Source organism: Mytilus californianus, unplaced genomic scaffold (genome assembly GCF_021869535.1).
Source record: "Mytilus californianus isolate M0D057914Y unplaced genomic scaffold, xbMytCali1.0.p SCAF_8, whole genome shotgun sequence".
In the NCBI taxonomy this organism is placed as follows: domain Eukaryota; kingdom Metazoa; phylum Mollusca; class Bivalvia; order Mytilida; family Mytilidae; genus Mytilus; species Mytilus californianus.
The window spans coordinates 65,453,762-65,470,238 of NW_026262734.1; the positions used below are offsets into that span (position 1 = coordinate 65,453,762).

The 16,477-nt window shown below is 31.7% G+C and overlaps 2 protein-coding genes across 2 annotated transcripts in view; one reads left to right on the forward strand and one right to left on the reverse strand.

Moving 5' to 3' along the window:
- The window catches only part of LOC127710652 (septin-2-like), a 635,810-nt gene that overhangs the window by 377,164 nt on the left and 242,169 nt on the right, over positions 1-16,477 (forward strand). The gene's annotated exons all lie outside the window — the stretch shown is intronic.
- LOC127712833 (uncharacterized) lies at positions 4,554-13,730 on the reverse strand. The gene is made up of 7 exons (XM_052219440.1): positions 13,568-13,730; positions 12,485-12,787; positions 12,183-12,222; positions 9,994-10,064; positions 9,009-9,077; positions 6,540-6,599; positions 4,554-5,893 (listed from the first exon to the last, which is right to left on the reverse strand). The coding sequence occupies exons 1-7, from the start codon at positions 13,716-13,718 to the stop codon at positions 4,554-4,556; spliced, it is 2,034 nt and encodes a 677-aa protein (XP_052075400.1). The 5' UTR covers positions 13,719-13,730.

Here is a 16,477-nt window from a genome sequence, read left to right on the forward strand (position 1 = left end):
ACTGCGACAAAAAAAAAGAAGACAAATAAGGGTTCACACAACACTACAAGGAAACCTACTGGCTGGGTAATACTAGCTCTACCAAACAAAGGAGGTAGAGTACAAAATAATAAGTAGACTCGATAAAAGCGAAAGAAACCGTTGAATGAGGTGTATAAAGTTGAAACCTACAAGACAATACTAAATCAAGATATTTAAGAAAAAAACTCGAATGCTCATTATTTGAAATTGCAATTTTGGGTAATAAGGACGCCAATCAAAATCGGAGTAATTCTATCTTATTCGGGAACATAATGCACCAAATGACCGGTTATGAACACCAATCGTTTGTCGAATTCAGTTAAGTTAAAAGACAACCTATAAATGTAACGGCGTTTTAAATGAATTATGTAAACGGTCATTTGTGACGTCATCATCTGAAATGATTAATAAATAAAAGGTTTTACGAACTATTGAATTCTACAAACTATTGGCATTGTGTACCGGTCATTCGGTGGGTTTTGTGCATGAAACGCTTTTGATATACTTGGTATAAATCCGATTTGAATTAGCCTTCTTAGTACCCATCATTTTAACTTTAAATGATGTGCGTTTGATCAAGTATTTCTTTTATTATCTTGAAGCTTTGTTTGTATGCTTTTTGCCTTGTCTTTTGCTTGAATTAATTTTGAATGGAAGTTTATCATATTAAACTGAACAAATATTTTGTTACAGACGGACGCAATTGAAGAGAAAAAGCTAAAATCTTAATGCCACAGTAAGCTATATTTTACACGCTTGACGCCCATTTGCCCTTAGATTGATACCATTTTACAAAATCATGCATACTAGTATATCAAAAGTCAACTTCAGAGTCCTGGATTATTTTTGATACACTGACACAATGTATATTGAACATTTAGTGTTACTCCATAACTCGCATGTACTTCGGTACTGGCAAGAAAATACGGATATTGTTTTATTAAAATTTGCTGTTACAAAATTTTCGGAAATTATTTTAGATTAAGGAATATATCTCCCTCATGCAAAGCACTGAGTTTTTGCCCGGCTTTAGTTATACTTTTTGTCCTTTTTGGTTTATAAGCTCTTCATCTTTTGAATAAGTTTTGGATTTTCAAATATTTTGGCCTCGAGCATCACTGAAGAGACGTGTATTGTAACAATGCGCATCTGGTGCAGAACAAATGGTACCGTTAATGTTATTACACGAGCATTCCTGAGACTATTATCCTGCAATTATTCTATAGAAAAGACGAACCGCAGTTTGTGATCATGTTATTGGTTTTATGATAACATTTAACTCCTTTCGTCGACATAAATATGCTATGCGTAATTGCTGGTTAGTGCATCATTTTAAACGAATATTTATATTTCATTAATTATTAAGTCTTATTTTCGGATTTATTATTTTCTAATTTATATCTACGACCTACAAACAAACAAAAACGATTCTCAACGTATCACTACTAATAAATGTATTGACACTATACCTAATATAATTCAACGATGAACATGTGATCAAAACTGGTTTTTGTATCGTATGCGGAAAAATGTTGTTTCTCAATATTAATAATCCGCATACAAACTTTAATTGGAATAAACTTATATTCCTACCTGCATTTTGAGACAAAGACAACAAGTACTCGTTTGTAATTTGTAAATATTATCTAGCTCACGTCTGTTCTTTGTTGTCCTTTCCCGCATGTTTGTGATACGTGATTCAAAATTGTGATTGAATAACACGTTCAAAGAAATCTAATACAATGATTTGAAAAAAAGTTTAATTCGTAATATATTTAACAGATACATAAATATGATACATATTACTATAATTTAGAACAACAAATTTGATAATTGGGGAATGAACAAAACAGTAAAAAAAATTAAAAATTAAACGACCAAAGTTTAAAAAAAATATAATCAAATTAATGTAAACGTTACAACAGTATATATAAACAAAAACAACAAAAACATGGCTAAAAAGAAAATATAAAGCAAGTCGGGACCATCAACACATTTTCAGTCCAACTATTCTGTTAAGTTAAATTTTAGTGCACCCCAACGTCAAAATTCGCGATCATTTACTTTAAAAAAAAAAATAAGAAAAAAAAAACAGTAAAAAAAAACAGAAAAAAAAGAAAAAGAAAAAAAGAATAGACCGATTGACCGCACTAAGATTTGTTATGAGTTAAGACAATATAAATGATGGACACACATTGTTAAACTGTGGTACGAAAGTAGAATAAAATGACAGTCACAAATTATAGGTAGGTAATGCAAAACTTAATCATTCAACAGTTTGATGTGTTTTCCTTACAAGTTGCTTTCATAAATTGTGGATTATTTATTTAACCTATGATATGATAGCCATATTATAAAACAACTTGTTTCACTCTTGTTGAAGTTTGCACGATTACGAATGGTTTATGTTCATGTTTTCAAATATCCAAATCACCAAAAACATGAAAAATACCTTACACTAAGTTTAACAAAGACAACCAGTTTCAATGCTTGCGAAAATTGGGGTAAAATAGATTTGTGCATCAAATTCCACATTCATTTCGATAATTGATCTTAGCGATATTCACATATTTACATAAATGTCTTGTGGGGTTAAACTAGTTTTTATTTAAAATCTTAACCCTTTACCTTTTTAATCTGGATAAGTGAAATATCAACAGATATAAATCGTACACATAAAAAGCAGCGTCCAGAGAGTATTAGCTTCAAAATATTAAAATGTTATACTATAATAGTTAAAATATCTCTTAGTTCAAATATCGTTTTGAATGAGGGTCTAACATGCACGAAAACTGTTAACGACAGGTCAGGAGTATTAACACGAAAAACGATCTACATAAAAAACAAATAACAAATCTTTTCCAAAAAATAAGTAATAAACATTAAATAATGTAAATAAATGTAAAAAATTAATAAAAAAAAAATTACAATTTATTACACACAAACTCTGCTATAGAAACAAATACATTTTTAGTTCTAGAATGAGCAACTATACAGTCATGTAATATATTATTTTATCTATAAATAAAATATATTGGTATTGCACATCCCGAGGTAATACTGCTTAAAAAAGACTTAAAATACTTTAGAACTATAGTAAAAACAAATAAAAAATAAAAACAAATCACATAAACAGCGCTAAGATCATGTTCAAAATTGAATTCAAAGGACATTTATCTATCTCTTGGTTTAATATGAGTATTGCAATAATTTTACTTTATTAGTTAATATATGAACTTGTGTGCCGGGTACTTATTTTGTAAATTGTCAGGTGAGTAAGGGTAGTGAGTCACGTGCTAAGAAATTTGATAACGTATAGATGTTCTGGAATGTTTGGACTATACACGTATGGTCATGACCATATGCGTATATACTCATAAGGTCCGGGTGTTTAATACGATGGACGTTGCTTTAAGTACGAACCTTCAAAGTGTCATTGATTAAGAGTTTTTATTTGTGATTTATTACATCAAATGGCAACCATTGTTACATGATTAATGAAATAAAAATAATTTTACTCAAATTAAAATTTAAGTTAAAGCATTTTTACAAAGTCATTTTCTACTTGTCCTTACGAAACACAATATGTGTCGATTTTGACTTTGGAATATAACTTCAAGAAATATTTAAATGTACCGTTTGAAAAGAAGTCAACTGTTTAACTCACAGGTACTTGGGGCATTGTACCTCACCTTTTTCCCCCTTTATTTTGATGTTTTAATTTGATTTTAGTAAATATTTTAATATCTTAAATTATCTTTTAGTCATTTAATGATCTTTAATGTGTTCATGCTCCTATTTATACAATCACGGTAGTTTAAACGTGCTGTCCCTATATGTTTTATGTATGAACTACTGTTATTGTAAGATCGTATGAATAGGAACAAAAACACATCAATTAAGTAAAAATAGGTAAAATTTAGAAGAATTTAAAAAATTAACTTATCTAAATACCGGAAAAAGAAGAAAAAAGTCCATTTAGAATATATTCGAAAAATACCTATATGGTACAAATACTCATTTGGTCCGGCTCGTTAATATCCAAACGAGTATATACTCATATGGTCCGACCATACGCGTATGGTCGGACCATATGAATATACGCGTATACGTATGGTCCAAATAGCTATATATATCTCACTTACATGAAGTGTATTGTAGTTTTAAACAAGAATTCCATCTCACTTTCATGAAGTGTATTGTAGTTTTAAACAAGAATTCCGACAGTCTTTGAACTCTACAAAACATGTTTTGATATTTAGTACCTCGACTCTGCATTAAAGCTCGTAAATTGTGTTTTTCATTCAATAAGATAAACCTAATGAATACAATCACAAACAATATGTATGATAACATTGTTCTTGACAAATCATATACATAATACTTTGCGTGTAAATAGTCCCATGAAAACATGATAATATGGATTTTTCACAAATTCTTAGCAACTTTACATGTATTAAATAGCGCAACCACACTCGTCAATTACGAATAATATCAAACTTCAAAAAAACCATACTACTGCATTACGGTCATTAATAAGGAGGGTTCGGAAGAAGGTCAGCGGATAAGGACCAACTTTCTAGCAATATCTGTTCATTATCAAGGATTGTTTCTAGTTCGATGTAGGCACCTTTTGTGGCAATTTTCTTCGCTTCCTCGTTACATGCAATCGCAGTTTTTAAATCCCCCTTTAAATGAGATAAACGAGCTTTGGCTATATAAAATAACATTTGAATACGAATCTCAGCAGTGTTTGAATCATATGTTTTTAATAACAATTCTGACTCCTTTGTATATTTAGGCTGAATTTGGTAAAGTGGAATAAATCTACCGCGCATACCGAGGCCGAGGTAACATAAAAGCAAACGAACAACAAATCTTCTTGACCAGAAAAGTCTTATCTCATCCCCCATGTCTTTTAAAACATCGAATGCTTTTTGTTTGACTTCCGCTATAAACATCAGCTCTTTCTGTGGGTTTTTCTCATACCACGCTCTGTGAAACAAAACTAGTTTATAAAACATGTCAACAGTTTCTAGACATGGTACAACGTTAGCTGCACATATAAGAGCCATCTTTTCCATGTCTTCCCCTTCTTCTCGTTTGTTTTGGAAAGATAATGCCACAGCTTTACGTCCGTATAGCATGCACCGTGAAAGATCTGGACAAGACGACTTTGATATGATGGCTTCAATTTCTTTGAAAAATTTACCATTTGGATCTATATCGTTAGTTTTATTAGCTAACGCATCAATTGTAAGCGCCACTAAAACAATGTATTTATCACAGATCTCGGTGAATATTCTTTGATGGGCTTGATCGCATCGTTGTCCTGTCATCTGTATTTGTTGCGACAGATTTGTTAAATACTCAACTGGATTTTCAAACTCCATTTTCTGAACGCTTTTTTTCATGACATCAAAGTATGCTTGGATAAATGTTCGATCTTGAATGTCAACTCTATATACAATTAAAGGCCTTAGTTCTAACACATTTTTAAAAGTAGTAAATAATTGAACTGCCCATGATTTATACCTGTTATTAAGATTGTACATAACAAAAACAATATTTCTCAAATCTGTATGGATTTTAGTAATATTCCTTACTGCCACAGACCTCATGTTTTGATAATTGTGAATTTTATAACATGTTCCTATGTATGAATATGCACATTTACTGATTAAACCTTTATTCCGTAAAATTGATGCAAACTCTATGATCTCTGTATTACTTAGATTTGAAATGTATCTCTGAAGAACGCACTTGTCAAGTCCAGTCAATACATTTTGTCGTGTGCCCATTTCGCATGAAGCTCCCGCTTCAATATCTTTCTGTTCGTCACCTTCTATTGTACTATTGTTGGTTTTGTAGCCTGCAAATCAATTATACATATATAAGTTTCATGTGAATGTGCAGGAGGTTTTATCGTTATTTGTCCAATTTGTCGGAATGTACAACTTGTTTACGAAGAACACACTAATGACAGACTAGTTCGTTTGCTTGACATAGATCAAAACTAAGTGAATATTCATAAAATGTCATGATTTTGTCCTAGATACCATAGAAACATAGGTTTTTTAAAAATTTTATCAGGCATCATATTTGTATTTTGAAATGAAATAAAATATATTTTTTACATCCCTCTAAGAAACATTCTTCTGACACTTGACTGTATGCTATATATTGCTTTTGTCAACACATTCAGATTCTTTGTTATCGTAAGAGAAGATATTATAAAAGGATCATATGAAACTTGAAGTATGATTGTCAACTCTGTTATTGTTCTATATTGAACATCATGTAGCAACATTCCTTTAAAAAAACACTGTATTTCATTTTGAATATTGACTTACACATGTTTCATATTCATTAAAACGCTTATCGAAAAAAGAAAAATTACAAAATGATGTCATCTCATCAATACATATTGTTTAATAAAACAAAATTGTCTTTTCCATACTAACAAAAAACAATTTCGAGCGTTCTTTGCTACATGTATCATAATATTTTACACTTACATTGCCTACATGTAGTCATTCGTAGTCTTCGACAAACCTTGGTAATAATAACAGCGGACGCTGAAATATGAGTAACAAATGTAATAAATTGTGTAATTAGCAAAATAGGATATAATAAGTTTTGAGTGGATATCTAAGACCTAATTTCGTAAAATAGAAAATGGGCTAAACGTCAATGAAAAATTAAGCGACAACAGCATTATCCAGGAAAGACTTATATTATGTTACAGAAAAAAGTATTAACAAAAATACCGAACTCTAAGGCTACTTCAAAAAGGCGGAAATCCACAAAAACTACAGGAAGTTTCTTAATTTAGGCATTTTGTAAATTGCCTGAATTTTTGATGAATTCATAAAATGTCTAACCTTGACAGGCATTACATAATACAATGACTACAAATTCATAGTCATTTTGTTAAACGTCTAAAATAGTCAAACAAAATTCAACAAACTGCCTATTCAATTTCTGGTAATTCGTAGAAAATGATATCATTAGAAATAACATTAACGGTACAAATTTTTCTGCATCAAATGAGGATTTGATGAATAGGGATACAAAGGTTTCTTTTCAACAAGTCATAACGGAGAAACAACTACACGTAACAACTATACACATGAATTTTTTTCCAAAAAAATAACGCATGCGAACCACGAATCGTATGACTGGATCAAACGTTTCATCTTCTTTTTCGGCCACTAGGATTTTTGCAATAGTTAACTGCCCTAACTACGTTTGAGTATATTAGTTCACAGTTGAAATCTATCAAAAGGAGACCGTAAACTTCATGCATCCAAGATATATAATTTGAAAAATGTGATGGTAGTTGATAGGCAAAGGAAAGAATTACCGACATTCCGCTCGGGTATACCTTGCTACCAGCGGTAGAGTAATTGATAATGCTACTGATGATGCTGTTAGTGAGGTCATTAATACCCTCCCCCCCCCCCCCCCCCCCCCCCAACAACAAGTAAGGCAGGTCATGGTGGTAGAAATTGTAAATCTGACTCAGCTTATCTGTTTAAGCAAATAAAATTTAAAAAAAGAGGCCAAAAACAGCGAACAGAAAGAAATCAAGAAATCCGGCAAATGCGGATGATAATGAAAACTTTGTAGGCATCGATTGCTTATATCAACAAACACTTATACTGGTTGGGTGTGCTAATTGTGCAAATTGGGTCCATTAAGAGTTTCTACCACCGTCTAACATGCACCTTAGTCTAATTACCAGTCACCAGTTTCACTGTTTATAAAACTTTGAATTTTTCGAAATACTAAGGATGTTCAACCCCAGGAATATATTACCTTAGCTGTATTTGACAAAACCTTTCGGAATTACGTGTCCTCAATGCTCTTCAACTTCGTATTATATTTGGCCTTTTTAACTTTTTTTATTCGAGCGTCACTGATGTTTTTTGTAGACGAAAAGCGCGTCTGGCGTACAAAATTTTAATCCTGGTATCTATAATGAGTTCATTTATCATACTGATTTTGTCATGTGTGTGTCCAATCCTAATAGTGAAAATGGGAACAATATCTGCAACTTTTAAAGAATTATACAAAATTTGTGTCTCCCCCAAAAAAGGTAAAATGCAATTGTTTAACTTTATTCCACACCACCATATTATGACAATAATTTTATTAATGTAATAGGTTTTTCTGAATTGCTCTATTGTATTTATCAGACAAATTATAGTTCCACAAGATATCTGATTTACAGTTTGATTGCTTAAATTTCATTACCGAACATGGGTATAAGCAATTTTGGTATTTTGACTAATTATAAACAAACAATCCCCTGAATGACGTAACATCAACTGCAGAATGTTTATTAGCTATAAATAGCTGGCTCAAAACAGATAGTCTACCGACCATGCAAGGGCTGTATAGCCAGTCAAGGTCGTTAAAAACTTCCATATATAGTCTATACAGATGAAAAACTGTCAAAGTTATCGAGCACTGGTAAGCGGAAATTAATAAGTAGACATTACATTGGGAAAAGTATGAATATAAATTTTTCACCTGAAATGCATGTGAACAAAGATATAAGATATGTAGAAATAGTTGCTCAAAATTTGATTGACGGTCATAAGTAGTTCATGACAATATTAGTCATTTCAAAACTATACAATTTGGAAAGAAATTACACAATTCACATCGGCCATAAGATGCAAAAAAAAATTTTATAGACTTATTCAAATATAAAAATGTTCCTTCTACATCGTATATGATACCAATATGTATATGCAAACACCAAGAAAGGTCACAATCTGGAAATTTTACCGAATGTGTGGTATAAAGGAAAGATTGGCTGCTGGTTTTTTAACCAACGATATTTATATAATTCCTGGTTCATTAGACTGGCATTTTACCCTTTTAAATGCAGGAGAGTGACACTACACATACCAGCAATGTAAAATAGTAGGTCATTGTAATCTTAGCATGTTAATGTTTTTGCTTGATACACTTACGGTATGGTAAAAACAACATCAAAATAAACATGATCAGAACGAGACTAGCAGCTTCACGCCTGGCATTTCCTGTAAAATAAGATAAAAAGGAAAAGCTTAATATTAAAAAAAGTATCACTCATCTGAATAACGTGCCGATGTTATTTTCCCTGATTGGTCTTTAACTTTTGCCTTATGTACTTTTGATACACAATATTTCGTTCAAGTAAAAACTGGAAGGAAGCATTTTCGTAATATGCATATATAGTGCATCAAATTTGCAAACGGAGGGTTGAGATCCCACGCTACAGGATCCCAGGAGCCTGAATCTCCCCCCCCCCCTGATTTAATTTACCCAAACAGTAAAACGGCTTTCAGGAATATATTGCTTACATTTTTTGATAAATCTGGTTCTGTTTACAATATTGCAATTCGTAAACCTTACTCATACAGTGTTTTTGTGAGAAACAGAAATTACAAGTGGTGACTGAACAAAAGTACATGTTTACTCTGTCTTTTCACCAGTTGTTTATTCGAATTAGTTTATTTCTATTTAAATTTTTGACATTTTAAACATGTATATGAAATGTTTTGCTATATTAATGATATAGCGACGAATTATCGATAGATTTCATTTATATTAATTATAGGTTATCAATAAAAATGTATTTTATTACCATATAAACAAAATATCACATGTTTATGATATTGCACTGATTAAACAAGTAATTTGTGCACATACGCGTCAGTTTTGCACATAAAAAATTATTTTGACTTTTGGGTTTGTTGTTGGGTGCTATGTGTCGATCTGATGTGTCAAACCCTTTTCATTAGATTTTCCCAGTGTGTTTTTATGTTGAGTTTTTACACCTCTGTCCTTGTTTATGGGAGGTTAGAGCGTACGTCCCAAACAAGTTTTTTTCCGCCACATCATGTATGAGCCTGTCCCACTACAGAAATCTTTAATTCATGGCATACGTATATGTATATTATTATTTTAACTCACCACTTCTTTTTATGTTATACATCGTGTCATCGTAGTCTCTAACAGTGTTAACATAATGAATGACTCCTGACCTGTTTATGCGAAACAAAAAAACTTACACCGATTATTTTTATAATGCAGATACTATATAGCAATAAAATGCTCCCATGCATGGCGCAACTTGACATAAAAGCAGTGGTCGAACCCTGAACAGTTGGGGCAAGTACGTACACAACATTCAAGCTAGATACAACTCTGAATTTGGATTGTGATTAAATATTTGACACCGCATAGGTTTCTGACACAGAATGAATGTGGTTTTAAAAATTTTAAATTGGACATTTACCTATTATAGTCCAATATCCGAAATCTAAATACATGGTAAGATTCCGCATATCAAAGAACCCCAATAATTCAATTTTTGATGAAATCTAACAAAGTTTAATTTTGGACCCTATACACCTCAAAGTGAACCAAAATATAACGGGGCCCAAAATCCAAAATCTAAATACACGGTTAGATTCAGCATATCAAAGAATCCCATTTATTTAATATATGTTGAAAAGATAACTTATGGACCCCGATTTGGACCAACTTGAAAACTGGGACCAAAATCGAAATTTAAATACATGTTTAGATTAAGAATATCAAAGAACCCCAAAAATTCATTTTTTTTGTTGATAAAATCAAACTAAGTTTAATTTTGTACCCTGTGGACCAATTTGAAAACCGGGCCGAAAGTAAAAAAATACACTGTCAATTAAAGAACCATAAGAATTCATTTTTTGTTGAAATCAAGCAAAATTTTATTGGACCCTTTGGACCTTAATGGGACCAATTTGAAACGGCGCCCAAAATTAAAAATTTAAAAATATAAACCCCCCCTAGAAATCAATTTTGATAAAACCAAACAAAAAGTTTCATTTTAGACCCTGTAATTGAGGTCCTCAATTTGGACCGATTTAAAAACGGGCCCAAAATCCGAAATCTAAACACACGTTAGATTCAGCATATTAAAGAACCCAAAGAATTCAAGATTTTGAATAAAACACCATTGAAATTGGCAAAGATAAAAGCAATTTATACAAAATATTAGAAGGTAAATGGTTAGGGCTCAACCCCCAAAATCAATCCCAACCTTCCGTTTGTGGTAAAGAATCTGGTGGAACAATTTCTTAGAGATCCATGGACTTATACTCATGGAAACCAAATGTCTTCGGACGCTGACGACAACATAACCATACCATTACACGACCGTATAAAAATATTAAACAAACGAATTAAGTGTGTACGTTTAAAGTTTTGTTCTCACAAAAAAGAAGTAAACATTGTTTGTGCTTTGAGGAATGCGAATAAACTTAGGATTTTAAGATGAATATAAAGTAATATTACTGCTTGAACGCTTCAATTCTACCTATCTAAACGAAACCTGGCAAGAAACTGACAAACAGAGGCAATACAAGCGGAATAACATATTTTGCACGCATATACGTCATCACAATCTAGGTTCTAAAACTACGATACTGTGGCAGATATCATCTAGAGATATGAAGGCAGTATTACTCCTCGTGTTTTGCATTGTGAGGATGTCGATTTCAGAACTTTAAAGATCTTAACATATTTATCTAATTTCAATAATTATAATTCGTGTATGTCATAGGATAATAATTTATTGTTACAATTCCGATTTCTCTTGATCATTTATTTTTACAATACACAACGTCAACTTCTTTTTCAAATTAATATAATTTGAGATTTTTTTAAAACATAAAGTTTGCACAATGTACATAGACAATGTGTTGCTTTCATATAGAACTGGAAACATGATGTGGATCGACTTTCGGCAAAAAACAGTATTTATATGTTTTGAACAGCTATTGTAAATATATGCATACATGTATGAAAAAAGTCATTTTCTCTTTTTTAAAGTCCCAGTTTTCTAAAAAAAATGTTAAGTTTAATATCAAGTTGGTTGATGAAGGTCACTCATTCATGTTCAATCTCCGTTTGTCATTATTAATTATTAATTTGTTTCTCTTTTTGAAAAGTTAAACCGTAGAAAAGCTTGTACATTCTGTAATCTGATCACATTTCAATACTTGTATACATTTTCAGTACTCTGTGAACGCTTAAACGCAAAAATTAACAAGTAGGGGTTTTGAAAAGATTTACTGAAGACGAAAAAAAATAAAAAATAAACATATACTCACTGTACTCTTGGGTCATATGTGGTATAATCAACACTAAGGCCTAAAAATAGTCATGCAAAGTTAACTATGTGCCGGCAAATTAGATATCAAAATCATCAGTATTCTTGTGTTTAATGTATGTCAATGGATATTCCCTACTCGAAATTGTCAAAGATGAAATCGGTGCACAGAGAACATGTAAAGCATCAAATCTATGTATGATAAAATAAATAATATATATATATAAGGTATGAAAAAACATTTGCGTAAAACTTCGTGAAATTACATTTTATTCATATCCCATATACTAGTACATGTATTACCTGTATCATATATATTTGCTATTCCTTCTGTGATATTTTTATGACAGGAACAATCCTCCTCAGAAGGTATACAGTATTTCTCATGAGTTGAAATGACGAAAACATATCCTCTTGTGCTATCACAATAGCATGATCTATCCATTTTGGTACTACCATTGCTGAAAGTTGCTTGACCTTCACTGTAGCACCGACTTTTCAAAAACGAGCAATTAGTATATCCGTCTGTGTGAAAAATGAACGGTTGGTATCTTTCTGTGTCACATTCACCTCTGTTAAAGTTTGGTTGCCATATATACTTAGAACCTACAATGCTCAAATACTGTAGACTAATCTACATAGGTTCACATTTATGTAAGCGATTTGTCAGTAAAATGGATAAAAGAAGATTAGGGCATATTTCAAGGAGACAAGTACAGCAACTGTTTTTAGCTATTATTACTTGGATGTCGAAGGTAAATTTTAACTAAGAGTTCTTTGGTTTCAGTCTGTTTAAAATACAAATGAACCTAATGTAGTTGTACAAATTGATAAGAGAGATCATCCAACAATTACAACGACGGAAAAAGCACTTTGTTCATATAGTAAACATTATCATCTTGCATGTTATTAGCTTCATATTTCAAATTTGAGTGCAAATCAAAACCACGTGTTCAGGGACTGTCTAACATTACTTAAGTGATACATGTATAACGGAAGGGGTTCGTGTTGCTCAATCTTTTGTTTTCTCTTCAAGTGTTTTGTGGACTGATGTAATTGTTTTAGCCATGATGTTTCCCGACTTTATTTGACCTTTTTCGTCCTTTCGTTCAACAAAAGCTTTTTCACAGAGCCTACATTTTCAAATTTTCTGCATTGTACAGAGTTATATGGGAAGAGTATATATATTTGATAAAAGATAACAAGATAACTACATTATTGGAATTAAACAATAGTGCCGGATATTGTTACAGTCTACATCATAATGATATGCGACAAACTCCGTACAGTGATCGTTTCCGTTCCGGAACTATTTTTCATTACTCCATCAATTAGTGTATCGAAGCCGGAACTGCCGGCGAGTTTGATGCGATAGATAAACTATACCTGGGGCAATTATTTTTGGTCCTTTGCAGTTCTCTTGATATGTCAGATTTAGGATGTTTAGTAAACAAGTGTAGTTTCGCGCATGCGGACAAAGGTGTTTGGACTGGACTTTCCAATGTGGCTGTTCAGGACAAGTAAACCTGTATGACATACTATACTGCAAAATCTGTAAAGCAAATAAACACATTTTTCATTCGACACAAACAATTAAAAAAGATATAAACAGAAAACAGGTTGTTCCATTATTAATCTTTGAATCGCCAATTTTTCTCTTTCCCTTTTTTGTCTTAAGGACGTTCGCTCCTCTTGTTTTTGAATTTTTGCCATATATTCGGAATCCTCTGGTTTTATCCATGTAGTGCCATTAAAACATTTGCCCGTAAACCCCTACTTTCTTTACATACTTTTATAACATATAGTTTAAAAAGCCATATTTGAAAATTTTATCAAATCCTTGTTATTTTTTCATAGTTTTTGAAAGAAAAAAGGTGCCAATATTAAATGTATGAAAAGTCTAGAAATAATCATTTCCCGCCAAATTTTCAATGGCTTATATCTTGAAAACAAGCACACGGACCCTTCATATTTTTCTGCTTTGTTAGTTCCTTTATTTATATAATTTCAGTTTATTTTAGTCTTTTAAAAAGCTTGTTACTTTGAAACAGAGTAGCGAACATCCTGAATTTGGTGTCTCAAAAAGTTTTGCAATATGAATTAAATCGCAACATTTGCAATGAAACTGAATATCATTGTAAAAACATTATATCATATATCAACAGAGTGTATTCTGTAATTTACATGCATGGTCGAAAATGCTCAACGCAATGCAAATTCAAGACGGGGAAATCAATCAATTCATACAAGAGTAAGTAGGTCCTGTATATCTCACAAGATTCTTAGACCAATACTAAAAATTAATGATTGACTGATAATTGATTGTCTAACGTTCAGTGGCAAATAGTTCATACAAATTCAGGACGAGAACAAATTAACAATTGATACAATATGTTGTTCTGTAAGGTAGGTGGACGAGATGACTGATTGGGAAATTTGGACTACCGCTGGAAAATGAGGGTAAACTTACGGGCATAATTTTTGCCTTGCAACTGACCACCTATTGGTCACTCAGAGAGTTGTTGCGTATGTTTTTAAACGTGGAATGCGAAATTGGTAGTTCCATGAACCCAGAAAAATAACCGACTGCTCGGCATGTCATGAGATTACAAAGTCGTATACAAACCGATAAACATGCCCCGCAGAGCGCAGCTTGATACGACCGCAGAGATCGAACCCTGAATAGTTGGGGAAAGTATGGACACTACATTCTGATTCAAGCTTAATACAGCTCTGAATTTGGATTGTGATTAAATATTTGACAGAATGAATGTGGTCAGAGAACTGAAAAATTTGAACTTTTGCCTATTATGGTTCAATATCCAAAATCTAAATGCATGCACGGTTAGTTTCAGCATATCCAAGTACAGTACACCAAGAATTTAATTCATTTATTTATTAATGGACAATATTAGCTAAGTTTTTAAAGGTGTTCGCTTCATCAAAAAACAAATGTATATATTATATAGCATTCTGAAAAATAATTTATACAGAATAACAAACAAATCTGCCAAAAGTTCTTCAAAAAATTTCCAAAATATCATTCAACATTAATATAATATTTTTAAAAAATCTATAAAACTTACCTTTAATTATTTTTCTAATAATGAACAGCAAATTTCAACCTATATTTATACATGAATTCGTCTCTAAAATTAGAATTTGATGCTCTATCTGTTTTAAACTTGAGCCTGGTGTTTTTAACTATGAATCTCCATACAATTTCTATTAATTGTACAATACAGCTCTGAATTTGGATTGTGATTAAATATTTGACATACTTTTTTTAGCATGGGTTTCTGACACAGAATGAATGTGCCATTGGTCTAAAAAATTGAAAATTTGAAATTGGACATTTACCTTATGGTTCAATATCAAAAATCTAAATACATGGTTAGCTTCAGCATACAAAAGAACCCAAAGAACTCTATTTTTGCTAAAATCAAACAAGTTTAATTTTGGACCTCTTTGATAACGGGGCCATAAATCCAAAATCTAAATACACGGTTAGATTCAGCATATCAAAGAATCCAATATACACATTTTTTGTTGAAATCAAACAACGTTAAATTTTGGACCCCAATTTGGACCAACTTGAAAACAGGGCCCAAACGCAAAAATATAAATACATGTTTATATTCAGGATATCGGAGAACCCCTTGAATTCAATTTTTGTTAAGATCAAACTAAGTAAAATTTTGGACCTTAATGTGGACCAATTTGAAAAACGGTCCCAAAATCAAAAATCTAAATGCATGGATAATAGAACCCCAATATTTCAATATATTGAAATCAATCAAAGTTTAATTTTGGACCCTTTGGACCTCAATATGGACCAATTTAAAAAAAAAGAGCCCAAAATCTAAATACACAGTTAGATTCAGCATATTTAAGAAACCAAAGAATTCAAGACTTTGAAAAAAAAACCCAATGAAATTGGTCAAGAAATAAGCAATTTTTATAAAGTATTAGAAAAGTATTGTTTATAACCCCAAAATTCCAACATTCCTTTTTTTGTATGGGACCTTGTGGAACAATTTCAAAGAGATCCATTTACTTATACTGAAGTTTTTGTCCTGAAACCAGAAAATCCTATTTGTTGGCCCCTTTTTAGCCCCTAATCCCTAAACGTTTTGGGCCATGACCCCCAAAATCAACCCCAACCTTTCTTTTAAGATATATATCCTTGTTGTACAATTTCAAAGAGATCCATACATTTATACACAAGTTATTGTCCTGAAACAATAAAAATAAAATTGAGAATGGAAAAAAAATGCCTGTTTTTGGCCCCTTATT